The 23,760-nt window shown below is 37.6% G+C and overlaps 1 protein-coding gene across 1 annotated transcript in view; it reads left to right on the top strand.

Annotated features, from left to right (window-relative positions):
- The window catches only part of nbeaa (neurobeachin a), an 849,844-nt gene that overhangs the window by 778,510 nt on the left and 47,574 nt on the right, over positions 1-23,760 (top strand). The window contains exons 48-49 of the mRNA XM_043692709.1: positions 4,187-4,339; positions 12,510-12,677. Of these exons, the coding sequence (XP_043548644.1) occupies positions 4,187-4,339; positions 12,510-12,677 (321 nt within the window). The remainder of the gene's footprint in view (positions 1-4,186; positions 4,340-12,509; positions 12,678-23,760) is intronic.

Here is a 23,760-nt window from a genome sequence, read left to right on the forward strand (position 1 = left end):
TCCATAAAACATAAAAATCCAAAGTATTGCAGATGCTGGGTCAGAAATAAAAAATAAAAGTTGTTGGAAAGACTCATCAGAGAGAACGCAGAGTTAATTGTTCTGATCTTGTGACCCTTCTTCAGAACTGTTTTCCCTTCACAGATGCTGCCAGGCCTAATGGGTTTTTCCAGCAGTTTTTGTGTTTTCAAAGACTTGTTCCCAGTCTGGCAGGACTGTGTTCTACAGTTTTCTACACTCCAAATAGTATAGTCCTGATATTTTTTTAAAATTCATTTGTGGGATATGGGCTTCACATGCTAAGACAGCATTTATTGTCCAGCACTAACATAGAAACAGGAGTATGTCGTTCAGCCCATTAAGCCTCCCCCACCATAGCACATGCACTGCAGCAGTTCAAGAGGGCAGCTCACCACCACCTTCTCAAGAATATCCTAGTTTTGGAAAATAAATGCTAGCTCCTCCAGCGACACCTACACCCATGATTGAATAAAAAATATTTAAATACAATCATGTCTGATTGAACACTTCAAATGTCTTTTACTCAGCCAATCCCCATATGCTGTACATCACCACTCAATCTTTCTTAATAAGACAGTCCCTGCATCCCCACAATCAGCTTAGTGAATCTTTTCTGAATTGCTTCTAATGTTTCTATATCCCTTCTTAGATGAAATCAAAACATCATCCAGATGTAATCTCGCCAATACCTGTACTGTTGTACCAATGCTTCCTTTCTTTTATACTCCATTTTCTTCTGAATTGCTTGCTATATGTTTAGCTAACTTTTGATATTCATATGCAAGGACACCCAAATACCTCTATACTGCCATTTTCTGCAGTCTCTCTACTTTAAGTAATACTCTGGTTTTCTACTCTTCCTGCCACCCACATTATACTTTTCCTATCCTATTTTCATTTGCTCACTATTTATATCTCTCTGTTGACTCTGTGTCCTCCACACAGTTTGCTTTCCTACTCTGTATTGTCAAAAAATATTACATCAACACAGATGGGCCCATCATTTAAATCATGGATATAAATTGTAGATAGCTAAGGCCCTACCATTGTATCTTTTGGCACATCACTAGATGCTGACCAAGTTTCGCCAAATTAGGCTAGTCCCATTTGCCTGGGTTTGGCCCATATCCCTTTAAACTTTGCCTATTTATGTACCTGTCCAAATGTGTTTTAAATGTTGTAACTACACCTGTATCTACCACTTCCTCTGGCAGTTCATTCCACATACAGACCACCCTCTGTGTGAAAAAGTTGCCCCTCAGGTACTTTTTAAATCTTTCTCCTCTTACCTTAAAATTATGCCCTTCAGTTTTGAACTCTCCAAACTAGGGAAAAAACTTCTGCTTTCACCTGATCTATGCCCCTCATGATGTTATAAACTTCTACAAGGTTATGAATCAAACCATCCACTTCCAGTAACATCCTTGTAAATCTTTTCTGCACTCTGTCCAATTTAATAATATCCTTCTATAGCAGGGTGAATATGGGCAGCACGGTGGCACAGTGGTTAGCACTGCTGCCTCACAGCGCCAGCGACCCGGGTTCAATTCCCGCCTCAGGTGACTGACTGTGTGGAGTTTGCACGTTCTCCCCGTGTCTTGGGTTTCCTCCGGGTGCTCCGGTTTCCTCCCACAGTCCAAAGATGTGCAGGTCAGGTGAATTGGCCATGCTAAATTGCCCGTAGTGTTAGGTAAGGGGTATGGGTGGGTTGCGCTTTGGCGGGTCGGTGTGGACTTGTTGGGCCGAAGTTTCCACACTGTAATGTAATCTATTCTAATCTAATCTAATTAAACTGTACACAGTACTCTAAAAGTGACCTCATCAACATTCTGTTCAACTGCAACATGGCATCCCAACTCTTGCAATCAATGGTCTGAGCAATAAAGTCGTGTGCCAAACATCATCTTTACTGTGTACCCATGATGGTGCAACTATCAAAGAACTATGTACCTGAATGACTCGGTCTCTCGGTTCACCACTCCCCAGGGCCCCTCTTTTATCTGTGTTAAGGCTGCTCTTGTTCATCACACCTCACATTTATCTAAATTAAACTCCATCCACCACTCCTTGGCCCAACTGATCAAGATCCCTTTGTAATCTTAGACAACCTTCCTCTCTGTCTACCGTACCACCAATTTTGGTTGTCATTCACAAACTTACTAAGCATGCTTCCTGATAGAAAGAATGCAAAAGTAAGTGTTGAATTGTTATTTTTCAGACTGGAAGAAAATATTTGTGGGGTTCTGCAGGAATATGTATAAGGATAATTACTATGCTTAATTCTCTAGACTTGACTGAGAAGAACAGAATTTCAAAGTTATGTTCTCCGTAATTTGAGAATGATACAAATCTTGAAAGTATTGTGAATTGTGGAGAATATAGCGTTGGACCCTAAGAGAACATAGACAGGATAGTGAAGTGGGCAGACACATGACAAGTAAAATACCATGCAGAAATGTGAAATCAAGAAGAAAGGTGGAGTTAGAAAGTACTGTACCTCATATTTAAGGTGGCAATGCAGGTCGAAAAGTGGTCAATGAGGCAATTCTGGGTTGTATAAATAGAGGCATTGATTTCAAAAGCAATAAGTTACAGTGAACCTTTAGAAAATATTATTTTGGCCTCATTTGTAATATTCTGTTCAATTCAGGGCACCACACTTTAGGAGGAGTGTGAAAAAGATTAGGGAGAGTACAGAAGAGATTTCCAAGAATTGGTTTAGGGATGAGGGTTTTCACTTACGTCGATACTTTGGAGAAGTTGGGACTGCTGTTCTTAGAAAAGGGGAGGTTTAAAGGAAATTTGATGGGTATTCAATCATCAGTGATCTGTCCAGAACAAATTAAATGAAACTGTTCCCACCAGCAGATACAGATTTAAGATAAGCAGTAAAAAAATTCAAAGGCAAAATTAGGTAAATATTTTTCATGGAGCAAATGATTTGGATCTATATTGCAATACCTTGGAGTGTGGTGAAGGCAGATTCAATTGTGATTTATAAAAGAAGATTAAATAATTAGCTTAAGAAGAAAAGGTTTATAAGGCTACTGAAAATAAGACAGTGGAATGGGATGAGTTGAGTTGCTCTTGCAGATAGCAGGCTATTGGGCTATAAAAAGCTTACATGATGAGCTGAATGGCCTCTTCCTGCTTGGAGCTATTAAATGATTCTTTATTATTAGTCCATTGTTAACAAACATCAGAATGATCAAAATGACACTACACGCTTGTTGATGTATGATAACTGCCCCGCAAGTAAGAGGTCTGATGAACTTAATTGCAAATTAAATGTAAATAATATTACATTGAGTTTGCCAACTTAACATGTAACTTGTACAATTAAGCACTGATCTCAGGATGACCATTCACATTGAAAGTATTGGGTGATTTTGTAAACAATAAATGGTTATCAAATGATTTATTATTGACTGAATCTTGAAATTGGATGATAATCTTGAAATTATGCCAATGTATTTATTATTATTGATATACCATTTTAAAAGAAACTTCACAGCATTATACATGGTATCAAGACCAAGCACATCATTGAATTCAAGCAGGGTGATGTTGGAGGAGGGAAGAACAGGGAGAAGAAAGAAAAGGAATAAAAGGGATAAAGGAAAGGATTTTGGTGGAGGGTGGGATAACAAAAATTGGAAAGTGATGGAAAAGTGTCTGCCAAATGTGGGCTAAATGACTCAAGTAGGTATGGAAGACTCATCTAGGGGGTGCAGGAGGGGAGAAATCGAGACAGGCCCACAAACTCTTTCAACCAGTGAAGGGAAAACAAAGGAAATGAGGAAGAGCACAAAACTTCATTCAGGAGGTGACATGTGATAACTATTACTATTACACCAATGGCATGTTTTTCATTGAAAATTGTATGGATTTATTGTTGATAATCTGAGGAAAATACAAACATTTTAATGTATTACATGTAACATGTTTTGTTGTACAAATCCATGTAGCAGAAAAGACAATGTGTTTGTATATATTTGGGTTATTGTTTTAGTTATAATTAATCCATGACTCAGGGGTATAGCCAATCGTGACCTAATGGCAATTGTGATGAAGAAGTTTCTAAAGAAATCTTGTCTTTTGTTTCACAGCAGTTATTGATCTGATTAAAAAAAACGTTCTTGTCTTTTGTCTCTTTCCTAACCAGGAACTAATTCCGGAATTCTATTATTTACCTGAAATGTTTGTGAATAGTAACAATTATAACCTTGGCATCCGAGAAGATGGCACTGTTGTTTCTGATGTTGAGCTTCCAATGTGGGCAAAGAAGCCAGAAGATTTTGTCCGCATTAATAGAATGGTAAGAATGATATCTGATTCTTGTATTGGATAAACTGCAAATAGCCTTTTTCCAAACTACATATGGCTAGACATTTCCCAGAGACTTATTCATTTAACCTTATTAAAGCAGTGTGTTCAATACTAACATGGTTTTTGTCTGACCTCTATGATGTCACCAAAGGACAGAAGTAGTGAGTGCAGCTGATAATGTTACATGATTGTTGGGTTCATCAATCATAATTTACCAGCTTTAAAAAGCTACTCACAGATGTGCATCTGCAGTATTAGTCAGCCATTCAATCCCAGCAGATTTTTTTCTGTGTGGCAGCCATAAATAGAACACATTCAGCTTGTTGTTCAAGAATACTAAAGATGTGAATGCAAAGGAAACCAAGGATAAGGAATTGTGGGAATTTTGTTTTTTGTTTCAGTTTACCTTCCAAATTACAATGCCCTTAATCATGCTGTTTGCTAATAATAATTCAGAATTTCAACATTTAACTAACCATCTTTACTTGCTGTAAGTGTTTAATTCAAAAGGAGTATATTAATAAAAACGTTTAAAAATTTTGGTTAAAGAATTCTAAGTAGTTAGATTTCAGATTCTCATCTGAACCAAATCGGTGGCTATTTTCAAATAAGACAGCTGTTTGCATGACTTGACTCTAAGCCAGCTGCATTCAGCTTGAGTTCAAAGTGCATTTGAACTATGCTTGAAACTGGCAAAATAGAAGGAATAGATATTAAGTAATTAATTTATTGTGGTTATAAATATTTTAAAAATCTATTTCGAATATTCATTATTTCCTACCCAAATATTATTTATATTTTGCTATACAACTAAGAGCATCTTTTAATCTTAAAAACATATTGTCATGTGCCTTGCCCTGACACTGTTCCTAATGGAAGTGAAATATTTGTTCCTTTTTCAGTGTGGGCTACTGGAAGGTGAACTCGATTGGTCCATTATATTTTTGCTGTCAGCTTCATGCACTTTCTCTGTAAGGCTGCTTTTGGGTTTCCTCAGTATCTACACTTGCCTAATAGATCCCAGTTATTTTCCAGGTGTAAAACCATAGCAGGTAGCATTGCCTAAATGCTCTGTAGCACTGAATACTAGATACCAGTATTCTTTCCCAGTTACATAAATTTAATAACACATCTGTATTTCTATATTTCACATAATATAGAGAATAACATTTTAAAATTCTGGAATGCTATATTCTAATGATACTTTTTTTTTTAATGCTGTTTCATTGCAAGATGTGACATTACTAATATGGTCCCTATTTGTTGCTCTGCCCTAATTTCCCTTAAAGTGATCTTCCTGAAATGCAGAAACATCTTTGTGTAGGTGCACCTCCAGTGTTTTAGGAGTGAGAGTTCCAGATGTTTGGCCAGTAACAGTGAAGGAGTAAAGATATATTTCCAAGTCAGGACAGTATGTGACTTTGAAGGGATCTTGCAAGTGGGGCTGTTCCAATTGCTCTACTCTCCTCTTTCCAAGTTTTGGGTTTGGAAGGTGCTGTCAAAAAAACCCTAGTGAATTGCTATAGTCTGTATCTTGCAGATAATAGTCAATGCTGCCACTATTACCTAGTGGTGGAAGAAATTATTGTTAAGTTGATGGAATATCAACCAAACAGGTAGCTTTGTTCTGGGTGATGCTGCCTTAATTCCTTATAGGACAATAGAATAGCTTTGAATGATAAGGTGACATTTCCCTGTACTCTGTGTATTTGTGTGGCAAGTTCAATTATGTTTTTTGCCAATAATAACTCCTACAATGTTGATAATTGGAAGTTCAGTGATATTAATTTTGTTGAGCATTAAATAAAGTTGTGTGTCAGTGCAGCAGTCCAAAAGTTTATGAAGTATTGTGCACTTAATCGCAATGGCCAAGTACATGTTTTGTGATGGTTAATCATATACTTTTATAATACAGAAGGAGGCCACTTGATCCATTGTGTCTGTACCAGCTCTCATAAGAGCTACACAGCTAGTCCCGTTCTCCAACCCTATCTGTAGCCCTCTAAATTCATCACTTTCAAATAAATCTCCAGCTCTCTTTTGAAACCTCATATGGAATTCACCTCCAGCACTCTCCCAGGCAACACCTTTAAAATCCTTACAACCCTCTCAGCAAAGAAGTTTCACTTCAGCTCAGTCCTAGCTGTATTGCTGACAGTCTTGAAATTGTGATCCCTAGTTACAGCAAGTGGAAATAGAATATCATTCTTTATCCTGTTAAAATTGTTCATAATTTTGTACACCTCAAAAGAGTCACCTCTTAATCTTCTCTGCTTCCCTGCTTTTATTCGCTCTGTTTCTATTTATTAACCCAAGGATCTTATAAGCTTTCTTCACATTTATGTCAGCTTGCCTGGCTACCTTCAGAGAATCATTCACATGAATCCCAAGGTTGCTGTACTCCTGTACTTTCTTCAAGTTGCACCATCAAGCCTGTATTGTCTCACCATGTTTCTTCTATCAATTTCTTCTCACATCTCTCTGTATTGGAATTCATATTCTAGGGTGCCTGTCCATTTGACTACCTTGTCAACGTCCTCTGAAGTCATTCAGCATTATCCTCATGATTCACTATTCTCTCTAGTTTAGTATTGCATGCACATTTAGAGATTTTGCCCTCAACACCCATGTACAAGTAATTTTTGTGACTCAGAAAAAGCAGTGGTCCCAAAACCAATCCCGAAGGAGCACCACTTTCAACTCATTTACAATCTGAAAAATGCCTATCTCTACCTACCCTCTGTTTCCTATCTTTTACTGAATTCTAATCCATGCTGCCAAAGACCCATCAATCCCAAACATTTCTAATTTGCTAACCAACCTGCCATTTCGCACCATATCAAGTCCTTGTTGAAAGTCCAAATATGCCTCATCCACTGCCTGTGTCACCTTGTCAAATAACTTAAATTTATCAGACCTGACCTGCCATTGACAAAGCAATGATGACTGGTATTAACTTATTTTTCTCAAAGGGTATATTTACTTTATCTGGTAGTATGGCCTTATGAATTTTTCAATATTCATGTCAAGATGATAGATCTGTAGTTTTCTGGGTTTTCATTTGCCCCTTTCTTAAACATAACAACACATTTGCAGTCCTCCAGGTCCCTGGGACTAATCCTGTGTTCAGAGTGGCCTGGAAAAATTTTGTTAGCAGTTTCACAATTTGCACCCTTACCTTTCTCAGCAATCCAGGAGGCATCCCATCTGGGCCACGCAACTTCTTTATCTGGAGAGCTGCCAGCCATTTTAACATCTCACTGTCAACAGCCACATTTTCAACTGGGCTATTGTCACCACCTTCAAATTTAGCAAAATATTCATTTAGTACTTCAACCATATTCTTTGCTTCAGTGAGCAGTTTACCCTGCTTGCTCCTTATGGGCCCTACTCTCTTTTTCACTAATCTTTTATTATTAATATTTTTGAGGAATGTTTTACGATTTGTTTTAGTGCAGCCTGCCATCTTTTCCTCATGCTTCCTCTTTGCTTTCCTTATTCCAGTCTTAGCCTCTTTCTGTATTTGTGGTACTCTTCATGATTTCTTTTGCAACTTTGATTCTGGTATCTAGCATATGCCTTTTTCTTATTCCTTATTTCCCACCTCTGAATAATAAATAAAAAACAACTACTCATATAAAGTGTTCCCTTAACCAATTAATTAAGTTTGTTTCAATAATTAAATATTAATTATTGGGCTCCCACCTAAGCCTATGATATTTAAGTGAAATTTTAATTGGCTCATGACAAGACCTGTGTCCCTCACCTGGGCGAAATCACACTTTTGGAGCTTCCAAACAATTGCATTAGCTGGTTGCTCTTTATTTCCACTAGCGGCAGTGGCCTGGAGTGGCACTACAGGCAGACACCGGATTCCAGGTCCTGGTGTGTCCAGGCTTTATCACCCACCTCCACAGGATGCCTTGTACACACCTGGTGCGGGACAGATTCTTAGTGGAGAAGGTGAGGTATTTTGGGGAAGCGAGCATACTCAGAGATCATTCATATATTGAATGGGTCACCCAGTGTTGAAGGTGCTGTGCTCCCTCATCTGTTTCAGGCCTTTTGCAGCCATGTGGCTGCACGACTCTGAGGAAAGATAAGGTGAAAGCCCTGCTACAACTGACCTCCACCATTAATGGCGGAGAATCCAGGTCAAGGGGCAGCAGGTAGTCATGGCCTGACTGCAAAAGCAGACTGTTCTCTGACTTCAACTCTGTGTTAACAGAGGATTTCACTGGTCCTCAGGACTTGGATATGGGATAGTCCACATTCTGCCTGAGGAGAAAAAACTGGTATAGGTGTAAGTCCTTTCGCTAGGCTGTTCTGTAAAGTGATACCTAGGAGAACCTAATTGTGGATTTATGGTGAAGAAAGGTAACCAACCTCACTTGAGGACAGGCAGTATTTTCCCTCCTCTGGCTTACCACAAAATTGAGACCTCTCTGTCCCTGTAAAATTGCATTTGATATAATTTAGAAATGCTATCTTTTCAAAGTGATCAGATCCAACCATTTTCTAGATTCAAGTGCGTTTACTATAAAGAGAGAACTAAGGAAATCAATAAATGTATCTGAGTGTTGTGCAATTTTATGATTGTATTTGATAACATGTTAAATGAATATTGTCAACAGATATTGTTAGTTATCCAATGTTTGAATAGTCTTGAAAAGTGTCCATATTACAGAGAAGGAAGTGCTGGATGTCTGAAAATGCATAACGGTGGATAAATCCCTGGGACCTGATCAAGTGTACACCAGAACTTTGGACAAGTTTGGGAAGTGATTGCTGGGCTGCTTACTGAGATATTTGTATCATTGATAGCCATATGTGACATACCAGAAAACTGGAGGTTGGCTAACATGGTGCTATTATTTTAGAAAGGTGATGAGGAAAAGCCAGGGATCTCTAGACCAGTGAGCCTGACAGCAATGGTGGGCACATTGATGCAGAGGATCCTGAGGGATAGGATTTACATGCATTTGAAAAGGCAAGGATTGATTAGAAATAGTCAACATGGCTTTGTGTGTGGAAAATCGTATCTTACTAACTTGATTCAGTTTTTTGAGGGTAATGAAGATGATTGATGAAGGCCAAATGGTGGACATGGTCTACATAGGTTTTAGTAAGATGTTTGACGAGGTTCTGCATGGTAGTCTGATTAACAAGGTTAGATTGTATGGAATACAGGGAGAACTAGCCATTTGGATACAGAACTGACTCAAAGGTAGGAGACAAAGGGTGGATGCAGTGGATTGCTTCTCGGACTGGAGATCTGTGATCAGCAGTGTGCTGCAAGGATCGGTGCTGGGTCCTCTACTTTTTGTCATTTATATAAATGATTTGCATGTGAATATAGGAGGTATGGTTAGTAAGTATACAGATAACACCAAAGTTGATGGCATAGTGGACAGCAAAGAAGGTTATCTCAGAGTATAATGGAACCTTGATCAGATGGACCAAGGAGTGACAGATGGAGTTTAATTTAGATAAATGTGAGGTGCTGCATTTTGGAAAGGCAAATCAGGGCCGGATTTACACATTTAATGGTAAGGTCCCAGGGAGTGTTGCCAAGCAAAGAGACCTTGGAGTGCAAGTTCATAGTTCCTTGAAAGTGGAGTCTCAGGTAGACAGGATAATGAAGAAGTTGTTAGGTGCACTTGCCTTTATTGGTCAATGTATTGAGTGTAGGAGTTGGGAAGTCATGTTGCAGCTGTATAGGATTTTAGTGAGGCCACACTTGCAATACTGCATTCAATTCTAGTCTTCCAGCTATAGGAAAGATGTTGAAAACATATCGATCTGGATCCAATATACCAACCACTACAGCGGACAGCTGAAACTGACAACCGGAAGCGGCAGGGACAGACCACTATAAACACCGGAGGAAACATCAAAGAAGCGCTTCGCAGGAGGCTCCCAAGCACTGATGATGTCGCCTAGCCAGGGGACGAAACGTTTGCAACAAAAACTTCCAGCTCGGCGAACAGAACCACAGCAACGAGCACCCGAGCTACAAATCTTCGCACAAACTTTGAAGATGTTGAAAAACCTGAAAGCTTTCAGAAAAGATTTACAAGGACGTTTCCAGGGTTGAGGGGTTTGACCTATAGGGAGAGGTTGAATAGACTGGGGCTATTTTTCCTGGAGCATCGGAGGCTGAGGGGTGACCTTGCAGAAGTTCATAAAATCATGAGGGGCATGGCTAGGGTGATCAGCCAAGATCTTTTCCCCAATATAGGGGAGTCCAAAACCAGAGATTATAGGTTTAAGGTGAGTGAGGAATTATTTAAAAGAGGCCTAAGGGGCTGTGTTTTCATGCAGGGGGTGGAATGTGTATGGAAGTAGCTACCAGAGAAAGTGTGGTTGAGGCTGGTACAATTGCAACTTTTAAAAGGCATTTGGATGGGTATATATAATAGGAAGAGTTTAGAGGGATGTGGGCCAGATGCTGGCAAATGGGACCAGATTAATTTAGGATATCTGGTCGGCAAGGACAAGTTTGGCAAAAGGGTCTGTTTCTATGCGGTACATCTCTATGAATCTTCCTCTTTCATACCAATTATGACTTTTTAAAAATGCTTAATACATATGGGTTTTCTGTTTTTAGTGGTGAAATAATCTGCACATCAATGGAAGCAATTAGAAGGAAATGGCTAGATTCTCTCATGTTGGAGATGGTTATGGCCTGGTACTTGTGCGGAGTGAATATTACTTGCCATTTGTCAGCCTAAGGCTGAATGTTGTCTTATGTCTGGCTGAAAGCATGAAATGTTAAACTGAAATTCTGACTGTTGTTTACATGGATGTTCCTTTATCAATTTGTTGTTTGTGGAACCTTGCATTATCTGTTGTATTTGGCTACTTAACAAGAAAGTACACTTTAGAAGTAATCCTTTAACTATGAAGCATTGTGTGACATTCTTAATTTTTGAAAGGTGGTATATATGATCTTCATTTATTTTTCTTCCTTTCTTCACTCAGGCAGTTCAGTTGGAAATCTGGCCTTATGTATACCATATAACCAAGCCATCTCAAATGCATTTGCTTTGCAAATGGGACCAGTGATTACTGCATGCCTTGTGTGTTGTCAAATTGTAGTTTGTCCTTCAGCCATATGATTTCTCTGCTATGACATGATCAAAATAAGCAATGCTACAGTAGATAAATATCACTGAAAATGCTATTAAATTATTAAGTTTGATATTATAGTATATAATTTTTTTAAAATGAAAGCAATATTATTTTGGTGGGTCACTTGTCAGCTATTTCAAGGATTACATTATATCTCTGGATTGTTTTAATTCTTTTATTAAGAAGTTTTGCTCTAGTGTTGTTGCCAAACTCATCCATTTTAGAGAAATTACTGCCCTGTTGAATAGAATCCATAGAATTGTTTTAAGGTTCGGAAACATCAGCCATGTTTAATACAGTGTCCAGTAAGTTGGCCCAAATGCTTTGATCTTTGTCTTCATGTGACTATCTGTCTATTGTTGTCGGTTCCAGAGAGCCGCTTAAATATGATGATGGCAGCTAAAAATGTCAGCATAATTCAATGAACTGTGCTGACTTAACCTTGAGGATGAGTGCATTATGATGATTTGTATTTTCTAATTCTTAAATTATTCGTTGAGCAGAGAAAATAAAAATGTATGAGGTCAGAGAATAGTGATTTTATGTGATCAAGAACATCTGTCATACATTTCCTTAAAGGAATAATATTTGTATTTTTGTCTGTTAGGTTCTAAAATTGCTCAAATTTCTGAGCAGATAATGCTAATTATTAAAATTCCCTTTATTAAATGTAAATATCACTGATGTAATAACATTTAATGTTTGCATGAGCTTGGATATTTTGAAGCAAAAGAATAAAAATTAGGTATCTGTGCAATCTTTTAAATGGAAATCAATGCGGTGGTTTCATGAATTAAATTTATCACCATTTATACTGTATTCTGAAAAATGGTAGAGCTATTCCAGTGGAACAAATATCCATTAGTGCATTTAATACTTTTTCTTGGGGGGTAGTTGAGGAGAAGGAAAAGAAACATAAGACGAGCGTAAAAGATGCAGTCTTGATAAATACATTGCAATGTGAATCTTAGAACAATAATTTTGATTGCTTTATTGTTTCATTATTTCTTAATGTTTTTGTGCAGGCTCTGGAGAGTGAATTTGTTTCTTGCCAGTTGCATCAGTGGATTGACCTTATTTTTGGATATAAACAACGAGGCCCAGAGGCAGTTCGTGCTCTCAATGTTTTCCATTACCTGACTTATGAGGGTTCTGTGAATCTAGACAGTATCACAGATTCTGGCCTCAGAGAGGTAAGACCTAATAAATACAGCACGTACAGTAATCATTGTATTTACAGATATTTTGTTTCAAAATTTCTAAAAGTGCTGCTACCAGTGAACTGCCTCAGAGATCTACTTAATAAATACTCTTGAAGAAAAATTTTTTGCATTGAGTATACAAAGTAATTAGTTGAAATAATAGATTGAATTTGCGTCGCTCATTTACAGGCAGGTTTGCTGGCAGTTTTGATCTACTGGCCGGTATATCTTTTTGCATCATTCACCAATCTTGAGCATATTTTCATTGAGGGTGAATCAGGGTGTGTAATGGGGAGCAGGAGGCCATAATGATGATGGCTATCCATCTGCCAAAGGTGGGAAACATAATAGGGTAATTAAAGTGCATCTTAAGTGCAATGATTAGAAACCATCTGAAATTTGCAGACAGCAGGCAGGACCCCTGCTGAGGCCTGAGGCCAAAGCCCAACTGATGGTTTTGGGGAAAAGTTATTGCAATGTCTTGATGTATTCTTTTACCTCTCCCTACACTTGTGATTACCAATGGACTAGAGCATGTCTTGTGGTCACTTTAAATTTTTAAACTTTCTACAGTCTTCAGGATGAGCCTCATTTTACCATCTGCTTCAGCGATGCTCATCTCTTCTGGTGATGATGTGTGTTGTCCAGAGCCTCTGATTGGCTCTGCCTGATATTAAGTCAGAGCTTCTAGAAGGGACCTCTTAATTGGCCATCTCCTCATAAACCTTTGTCAAGGTCCCTCAATTAACATTTCCAGGTTCTCAACCCATTCTTCATCCTGACAGTTGGATAAGGATACAGAAACAGAAATTCAGCCTAGTGTCTCAAGTACAGTATATAGATTGTACATTGTTTCAATATATTTATGCATGTTTATTTATACCAATCTAAAAGCATTGTATTTCTTAACACAGAATTCAACCAATTGTGCAGAAACCTGTGTGAGTGCACTTAGTCTTATTCCCTCTCTTTCACTTTTTTTTAAAATTACATATGCGTATAACTCACATTTATCCAGCTCCCTTTGAAAAATTATATCTAATTCTGATTCCGTCACAGTTTCTGGTAGAACATTGAGTTCTTCAAACCTTTGGACTGATTTTCAACTTGTACTGAATGTTTTTTTTTACCTTTGCATAACTAGAACTGAATTCTAACCGTGGAGGGTTTTAGAACCTCTGTAAAAATTGGATATCTGAGTGTAATCACATGTAATTCACACTGACTCTGTAGAAGTCACGGAAAACCTGTTGAACCCCATACTTTCATGCCATGGAAATTCTTGATTATTTTATGAATTAGGGCAGACCAATAACCACTAATATCATTAATAGGTATATGTTTTTTATTGAATTAATTGTAAAATGGTACAAGATTTGCAACATTTGTGACAGCATTACAAGTTGTCATAAATAAATAATTGTGGACAATCGTATGAATTTAGAAACCTCTGCCTTTTCCTTTATACCCAAGATATGTTCATTCCTTTTCGCCACTAGCATTGAAAATTACCTGCTTGAACAAATCATCTGCAAGGGACAATTGCAGGCAATTTTGGAATCATAAAGCTGCTCCACGTTGAATTATTGCTTCCTTAAACAGTGACCCTCTGTCCTTTTTTTAATTCCTGTTCTAGACACCTCAGTATGAAGGTCATAACAACATAGTTTTAATGGGCCCTGACAAATTCTTTTGTAAGCATTTTTGCACCATTTAAAGCTGTGTATATGTGCAATGAATCTGCAACTAAAAGACAAAACTCATCATTATCACTAATGTCATGGTGTAGAATTTCATTATATCAAGTAGTGTAATATGAGAACACAAAAAAAAACCTTTTAAACATTTGAGGCTGTTGAGTAAACTTACACTGAGTAGTGTCACGCGTGAGACCTCCACAGATAAATATATCTTAATGACAGGTCAATTCATGGAATTGTTAAATTAAGCTCGTAGTTTCTTTACATAGTTTTAAATTGATAAAGTTCATGGGCATTGTTTCCAGCCAGAAGATTTTTTTTGATTTATGCCTTCAAATCAATTTTGTCAAAGTACTGTGCCAGATTTTTTTCATTAATAAAAGAACCACTAAGGGCTTTTTAATATTTATTCAGAACATTATAAATATGTGCCAGTTGGTATGCAAAATGTAATTGAATGTGCTTTGAAACCGTACTGCACCAGTAGAGCTGTGGTACTGTACTATGGTCATCCCTCGATATTTACCATCTGTTGTTCACTGAATAACTAAAATCTGCACTACGTTAAAAGGAGAATTATAAATAAAAAAAAGCTCAAAATCAAGTAGAAAGCCTGCAGAAGATAACAATAAATTAGACTTTCCAACCATGCAGTACTACTGCATTTGTACAGAAAAAAAACTAGCTTTAGTTTTATGTAGCCATAGAAAACTTAAATCCTGAATATAAGCAGAATGTTTCCTGTTGAAAAACTGAAGCAACATAAATAGGGATGGCAACTAACCAAGTCGTTGTGGTTTCACATCCCATGACTGCCTGCCATTCAATTTTGCCTGTTATATTTGGGATAAATTTTGTTAGCTCTCTGTCAGCCTATAAGTTGAATGTCTTTTTGAAGCAGAACATTCAGCCAAAAGGGAAAATGCTGTCCTTCCTGCCAAAAATATGTCTCTTGTTGGCAAATTACACAGCAACATAGGCATGGGTCATGGAGAAGTCTGCAACCTTGTCTGACCTACCTAATAGATTTTAGAAACATAAGTAAGGGAGAATTAACTAAAAGTGCTTGTACCATATGGGCTCTATCATGCTTCAGTGACACAGGTTTTCTTCAAACATTTAGACATTTTGTTCCAAAGTCCACAAAGAATGCTTTTCAACATACTTTTTTGTTCTTCTTTGATGAGGAGGTAAAACAATGCAATCCATATTTAACCCGATGGATACGAAATGCCAGTCTTTGATTGAGCTAACAGACATGCTTCACCTATATGACCATATGGATATTGACTTGTTTGTTCTAAAAAAAAAACTTACTACTCGAAGATGAAATGCAAATGACAATCAAGACTTGAGTGCAAACTGTTTTCTTCACCATGTGTCCTATACTCGACCACTGGAGATATTGACCTATATAGTATGAAAGTATTATAATTGTTTTAGCACTTTGTACAAGCTGGGGCCATTTTACTTTGTTTAACTTATCCAAGAAATGCAACAATACAAAAAGTATAAGAGATTTGAGAGCAGCATGCCATCATAAGACTGATTTAATTGCAAGTCTTTCTGCTGAATAATATCTGCCTGAACTATCGAAACAATTCCTAGGATTACCTTACATCTCAAGTTAGTTCTAAACATTAAATATGATATAAATTATACCACTTATACACAGAAAAGCTTCAGATATGCTTTCATTTAAAATGCTTCAATTGTATGCACAAGCATGCCTTCAAAATTTGTTTCCTGTAATAATAATGGAAGGAAAAAGAGCTCTGGCAGCTTAATTCTGGGATTCTAAATATTGAAATATCTAGAATTGTTCAATGCAGTCACAAGGAAAGAAAACTACACCCAGCATTGTGCATGAATTGTAAGGGGATAATATGAAGAACACTCCTTAATGATCCACTCCTTCACTATCACTTGCTTTCTTAATTCTGACACGACGTTTCAAACAGATTTTCTCATTTACAGCTGTGTCTTGGGGGCTACCATATTGGGAAGTGATGGATTCTCTCATCACTTCGATGGAGTATGGGCAGCTTGAAGACCAGTTGTTGACTCTTCAGGTTATGATCATCTTGTATGTGATGTGAAAAAAATCTTGATTTGCAGATCCAATTGCAAATATTACAAATGAGATCACTGTAGAGCAATGGCTTCAAGGCATGCTTTCTGGTCCTGTTTTCCTCAGCTATTGAGGTTGATTAATGACAAGGACTTTTCCATTTGCATCTGTCCAGGGTTTCTTTTTCTCGTGTTGCAGGCTCTGAGATTGGCTCTCAGAATGTTGTTTATGAGTTTGGAATGTGCTGTGATGCAGGTTGCTATACTAAGTTAGTTGATGAATACTACCCTCAGAAGAAATAGAAGTTTGAAATGTTGTCCTTCACTCCTGCTCCAACATTCAAAAAGATCAGGGCTGATATTATTGTGGCCTTAATTCCACACTTCTGCCTCCTCTACTGTAACTCTGGTAATTCAAAAATCTGCCTAACTTAACATTAAATATATTCAGTGATCCATCCTCCATTGATCATCAGAGAAGAGAACTCTAAAGATTCTAGGAGAAGAAATTCCTCCTCATCTCTGTCTTAACTGGGAAATACCCCAATTTGAAACTGTTCCCCCAGCCCCCAACCAAAGAACATTTTTGGTTCCATGAAAACCTGGTGCAGGATTGAAGCAAAGTCAAACCAGACTCAAAACATTAACTCTTATTTTTTTCTCCACAAATGCTGCCATACCTGTTGCGCTTCACCAGCATTTTCTTTGTTCTTTACTGACTATCCCTGATTAATATGTGCCTCTCCAAGTGCAGGTGTATTCTGTCCCTCAGTATTCTCTTTAATAACTTCCCCATCATCAAGGCTAAACTCACTGGTCTGTAATTTCCTGGTCTATTATTGCTATTTTCCTTAAACAATAGGACAGCGTTAGCAGTCCTCGAGTCCTCTGGTACCTCACCTATGGCAAGGAGGTTTTTAAAGTTATTGCCAGATAACTCCTTACTTGCCTCCTTCAGTGCCCCTGGGATACATTTCATCCAAGCCTGTGGATTTACCTGCTTATAATGATGCTAAAAGAGCTAGTACCTATTCTCTCACTATGTTAATTTTTTCTTACATTTTACAATTCCTCTACCCTGATGCCTATACATGTCTTGTGTTGTCCTTTTCCATTGCAAAGACTGACACACAATGTTCATAGAGAACAGTTGCCCATGTCTTCCAGTTTACTCACGAGTTACCCCTATGTTTTGATGAAGATTCACTGGATTCAAAATGTTAACTTTGTTTTTCTCTCTACACATGCTGCCAAACTAGCTGAGTTTCTCCAGCACCTTCTCTTTTTGTTCCCCAGAAGATTACCTGGGTTTCTGAATTTTTAGCCCAGCGACAATACCATTGTGCTATGCCCTTGCTCCCAATGGTGAGGCATCTTGGACTTGCTGCTTAATAGAGTCATAGAGATGTACAGCATGGAAACAGACCCTTCAGTCCAACCGTCCATGCCGACCAGATATCCCAACCCAAGCTAGTCCCACATGCCAGCACCCAGCCCATATTCCTCCAAACCTTTCCTGTTCATATACCCATCCAAATGCCTTCTAAATGTTGCAATTGTACTAGCCTCCACCACTTCCTATGGCAGCTCATTAATGTTGAACATAAATTTGGAAATGTGGAATTCTCAGTTGACCAAAAGTTATAATCTGTCATAATATGCCTCAATAATAATCTAAATATTTCTGACCAGTTTGTGTGTATCTTGATGGCTGAAGAAATCAAATTCCCAAATCATTGCAGAGAATATGAAGATTGTTACCAGTGTTTCAGACAACATGTTTAGGTTTGCTTGGATGCACTGGTTTATGGTAAATTAATTTCACTTTATTATGTAGGCATTTTATGATCTTGGATGGAACACCCAGATTTTCTTAAATCTGGTTAGAGACTTGTAATTCTTGTTTTAAAGTAGATAAAATTAGAAATCTTGGTTACTCGCTGAGAGAAAAATGCCACACAATTTTAAACGAACAGAAGTTTTTTTTTTAACCATGCAAGTTATCAAAGGAAACAGTCAATATTATCTATTTTACATTTGAACTTTCAGAATTAGGATGAATTACCAGACAAACTGTGGTCAAACATGCCACAAACTGCACGCTAAATGACAGACAAAACCATGTTGTTCCAGTTCTTCTGAGTCTGTATCCCACTGGATTCATAAGGCTACACCCCAGCGGCTAATTAAAGGCACTTTTACAGCTGTTTAGCTTCTCTGAGCAAAACATTCTCAAGGAATGCTCCTGGGCTTCCTTAAAACTACCACTCAAACAGCACAGATGGACTTCTCTGCCCCAGCTCCAGGCTGCACCCAGTGCTAACTGCACTTCAGATATCTGGAGTTTGCAACCTGCTATTGCCTCTGCAGCTCTAGACTGACAACTGTCCTTTTAAAATTTACAGGTGTCCCAATATGTTCTGAGGCGTGGTCTAATGTATCAACCTTGGTACATTCTCTGTCCTAAATTTCAGTTTCCAGTCAACTAAAGATCAGCCTCTCAAATGGAAACTTAGCATGACTTTACACCAAAATATCCTAAATTATACATACCCTCTGATTTTGCATAAACAATATGTAATTGTTAATTTTCAGTGAATATTGTATGTCTGTGTCATTGATCCTGATCCAGTGTACCCATTAAATGTTTCAACCGTAAAGAAATAAGCCTGGTCCATCCTACTGTGTGGTTATGCTTAAAACAAAGTGTTGCCTTGTCAGTGAAATCTAGCAAGATTACTGCATTTTTTGGAAGAAAAATAATTGTGTATGCAAATGTTTAATTGTCTTGGTAAAAATTACTGGCCTGAAATTCCACTGTGTAGATATTTAACATGTTTGTCTCAAGTTTCTGTCTCTGCTATTGTAATGAAGATGTTAACCCATTAGTTTATTTTTCATTCCTTCATGGAATGTTGGTATTGCTGGATGGGCCAGGATTTTATTGTACAGCCCTAGTTGCCTTTGAGAAGATATTGGTGAGCTGTCTTCTTGAACAAGTAAACTCCATTTGATTTAGGTAGACCCACAATCAATGTTCCCAATAATTTTCTTTTCCCTACTGTGCAGACCTCTGTACTTGGCAGTGACTTTTGGAATCATACATCAATGCTGTGAACAGCTTCAGCACACTAATCCCCAAGCACAGACTCTCAGAGTCTCTGTATGCGTCTCGCCATAGAGCTGAGAGGGAACATTGCCCGTAATGTCATCAGGAAGAGACCTAATTTGATAAATCATTGATGCAGTGTTCTGCAAAAATAAACTACAGATAAAGTATAATTTTGTGAGGTCCTGTTCATTGCAGAGATGCTGTAAAATGAAGTCTTGGTCACTCGTTAAGTTCAGATTGCAATAAAGTGGTATAATGTGGAAAATCCAAGTTGCAACATTCTACTTGGTTGTTGTACAAAGTTCAGGAAGGCTTTCCCTTGCTCATATATAAAGATTGAATTTAAAGACATCAACGTCTTGCTTTTTTCTTTATTTTACAGGTTTTAGGCACTGTTATGAATCTAGAAAAGCTATCAGGAGGTAGACTTGATTTTCATCTAGGTTTTGGCTGCAGCAGAGTATACTAATGGTATGACTATGCTTGTTACCTCTCATAACATAGGAAACTAGGGCATGGATTATAAGCTCTAAGTTTTTAACAGGCATTGAATATAGCTCACTAATATAGATAAATGTCTATACATGGGCACATCTAGGCTCACTTTAAACATTTCAGTTACAAATAGTGGTATACTTTCAATAGCATGCCTCAGTTCAGGTAATCCCTATAAAATGGCATCTGAAAACTTTTATACCCTCATGTCACATGCTCTGATAAAGTGACAATATCTTAATCATGTCTCTTAAAGGCATACTAAGGTACTGATTATGCGATTTAACAGACCTTCCTTCTTTTTTTCAGATATGCAAAAGATATCCCAGATGTATATGATTGTACAGAGGCACAAGTCAATTTAATTATTAGATAAACAGGTGGAACAGACTTCACAAAACTATCATTTCAAATTTCAGTGTAATGTTGTGAGGTTTGACAACTCATTCTGAGCTGATGATCATATACAAATCTGGAGAGATAGGCGTTGTTTTTGGTTACACTTGTTGTTTAACAATTTGGTTGTATTATTTCTGGTTGCTGTCACTCAACATCACAACACAATCAGTTTTCTTCCTGACTCTCTTTGTGAATGATTGGCATGTTGTACATTGGTCTGATCAGGCTTCTGTTACTTCACAATATAACATCATGATTGTAATTAATTTGCCTGATATAAGCCGATTGCATATTCTGGAAACCTTTGCTGGTCTCCAAGTATTTGTATTTGTATTTCTAGCTCTTACTGTGACCAGTGTACAGTTTTGATAGTTTCCTTTACCTCTTGCCAGGTATCTCTTTCATTAGGACTGTGTCTTTGAAGAAGAATGTCATGTATCTCAAAATATTTAGATAAATGGTTGCTGGTAGGAGTCATTCACAATTGCCTTCTAAATGCAAATTATGCTGTGAATGGTAATCCTTTCTCTATTGGTGTTGCATGAAAATGTAATAAAACAATTCAAATATCTTGTCTTTGAAAGCGTTACTAATGGATTGTCATCCATTGTCGGACACTACCTGACCCAATAATCTGAATACCTTAAAACAGCATGCATCATGTCAGTCATGTTCACCCATGTCATTTTGCTAAATCATCAAACAGTGAGAAATTTGGACAAATAATAGAATGCAAGGATAGTCATCCTCATGAACTTTGAATCGGTCTGTTGTTACTTTCTTCCCAGGAGTGAATGGAATATCATGTAAATGTAGAGGCTTCCTCTGCAGCTGGGTTTCATACATTTGGTATAGTTAATATGCATTCACATGTTGATGAATATCCAGATTCATCCCTGGCCATTACATAGATTTATGGCCTAGTGGCCTTATATGCTTAATATCGATGTGCCCTTGGTATTACATGGACATGACAGCTTGGTGTAATGCTTAAATATTCAGACTCATTTTCCCTCAAAAGTGACTTGTTATCATGTACCAACTTCATCTTTGTACGGCAAAAATTAATAACTTGTTTCAAGTAAAAGCAAAATCCTGCAGATGCTGAAAACTGGAAACAAATACAGAAAATTTATGAATAAGATTCATATTGAACTTCAAACATTAACTTTTTCTTTCTCACTGATGGTGCCAGACCTGCTGAGTTTCTCCAGCATTCTGTTTTTATTGCAGATTTCTAGCATGTGCGGTAATTTATTTTAATTTTTATTGAGAAAAGGGTATTATTGGATTCAAAACATGCTTTCTCCTTCGACAGATGCAGAGACTTGCTAAAATTCTCCAGAACGTTTTCTTTTTAAATCTTCTCCAGCTCATCCTTAATACTTGCAGGCCATTCCTGGATAGGATCTTTTGCAACTCTTGGAATTGTTCATCTTCAGTAATTGCAGATTGTAACTGTTCACTCTTGCTCTGAACAAAGCATAACAAATCACCTTTAAAAATGACTTAATTAGCCTTCATAGTCAAGAATGTCTTGGTCTTTGTGTGGATTGGATCGTCTGCTCAGCTTGTCAAACACAATTATCTTGGTTGAAACTTTATTGCTGGAACAGCACAGCAGGTCAGGCAGCATCCAGGGAACAGGAGATTCGACGTTTCGGGCACAGGCCCTTCTTCAGGAATTATCTTGGTACCCTGCTAATATCTCACTTCAAAAAAATACCCTTGGATGTTGTTGACTGGTTTATTTGCCTCATGTAGCCTGTTATGTCACAATGGGTGTGGTTTAATTCTCATGAATTGTGACTACACCAAGATATTTTCATTCCAGTAGTCTGGCCACTCCTAAACAATTGGTATCTACCAAGCAGAAGATTAATGCTAGCCAAAATGAGCTTGTGTAATGTCACTGCATTGTGATTCTGTCATTGCACAGAATCAGTGATCCATTATATGCAATAAGACAATCTCTCTCAAGCCATAAGATGGAACACCATTTAGTAAGGTACATATCTCGCAGGTTTGGTGGTAATCTGTTGTCACTAGCTTCTGATGGACGTCAACTTTTCTTTTCAAGGAAAATTCAATGTTCTATAGCTGCTGATCACCTTATAACTTTGACATGGTGCTTTTTTAAAATTCATTTGTGGGTTGGCAGCATCACGAACTTGATGATCTTCTAAAGTTTGCTTGACTAATTTTGATCTTAACTAATGTGTTTGCAAAATTCTTACCTTGATTCAGGTGTGGTGATGTTGCACAATGTTGCTGGTCACCTGTGTTATGTTCTGGGGTCTGACTTGGCCTTTGAAATCAGATTTCTTGTACATGTATGATTCATGTCTTTTGATACAAAATCCAAAAAGGATGTCTCTTTCTCTCTCACACGCGCGCACACACACACACTCTCGCTCTCTCACTCACGCACACACACATGTGCACGCATGCACAAGGAAGAAAGTATTTTATGCTCCCTGGCCTGGATTGTTTGTGGCTGTACTGCTCCCACTAACTGCAGCTCATCCAATCTGCAGGCTGCCAGGCAATTTCTCCTTAACTCAAATCTACTGGTGTTGCTGTAACTCAATAATGTAATAACCTCCAAAAGTACAAAGTCTTGAACTGTTAAAAATGTGTACCATTTGATTTTTAAAGTTGCAAATATCTCCTCATATTTCAACTCTATAGCAGTGTCTGATTTCCATTCCAGTTTATAATCAAAAAAGATAAAATATATGCACCCTTATACCCATGAAGTGGAGAGGCAGGTAGTAAATATATCTACCCTTTTCCTGTCTCACTGGAAATTACCAGCAGCATCTCCTCTGCATCCTGCCCTCATCAGCTCTAGTATTTAAACTAGTGTTACATTCAAAGCAGGATAACAATTTCAGCTATGTTATGTTTCTTTTTAAGTGTTTAGTTGTAAACTTATCATTAAATCCAGTATATTTTCTTTTGTTGACATGACTTAGAAAAGTTACTAGTGTTTGAAAGGTTGCGCTTGAAAATAACTAACTCATTTCTTGCTAATAGTACGGTGCTAAATTATTTAGCAGTGCTATTTTTTTCAACAACATTTAGATGTGACTTAGTTGTCAAGAACTAATAAAGTCCTTTCTTTCTTACAAAGGTGCAGCTGGCAGTTATAAAAACAATAATGAGGCAGATGTTTAGTCAAGTGGAAATAGTCGATTTAGTGATATTAACTCAGTCCATTTTGGTGATTTTTTAAAAAATAATTATTTCGTGGGGTGTGAGCATTGCTGAAAAAGCCAACAGTTGTAATTTTTAA

This window comes from Chiloscyllium plagiosum, chromosome 6 (genome assembly GCF_004010195.1).
Source record: "Chiloscyllium plagiosum isolate BGI_BamShark_2017 chromosome 6, ASM401019v2, whole genome shotgun sequence".
NCBI classification, from domain to species: domain Eukaryota; kingdom Metazoa; phylum Chordata; class Chondrichthyes; order Orectolobiformes; family Hemiscylliidae; genus Chiloscyllium; species Chiloscyllium plagiosum.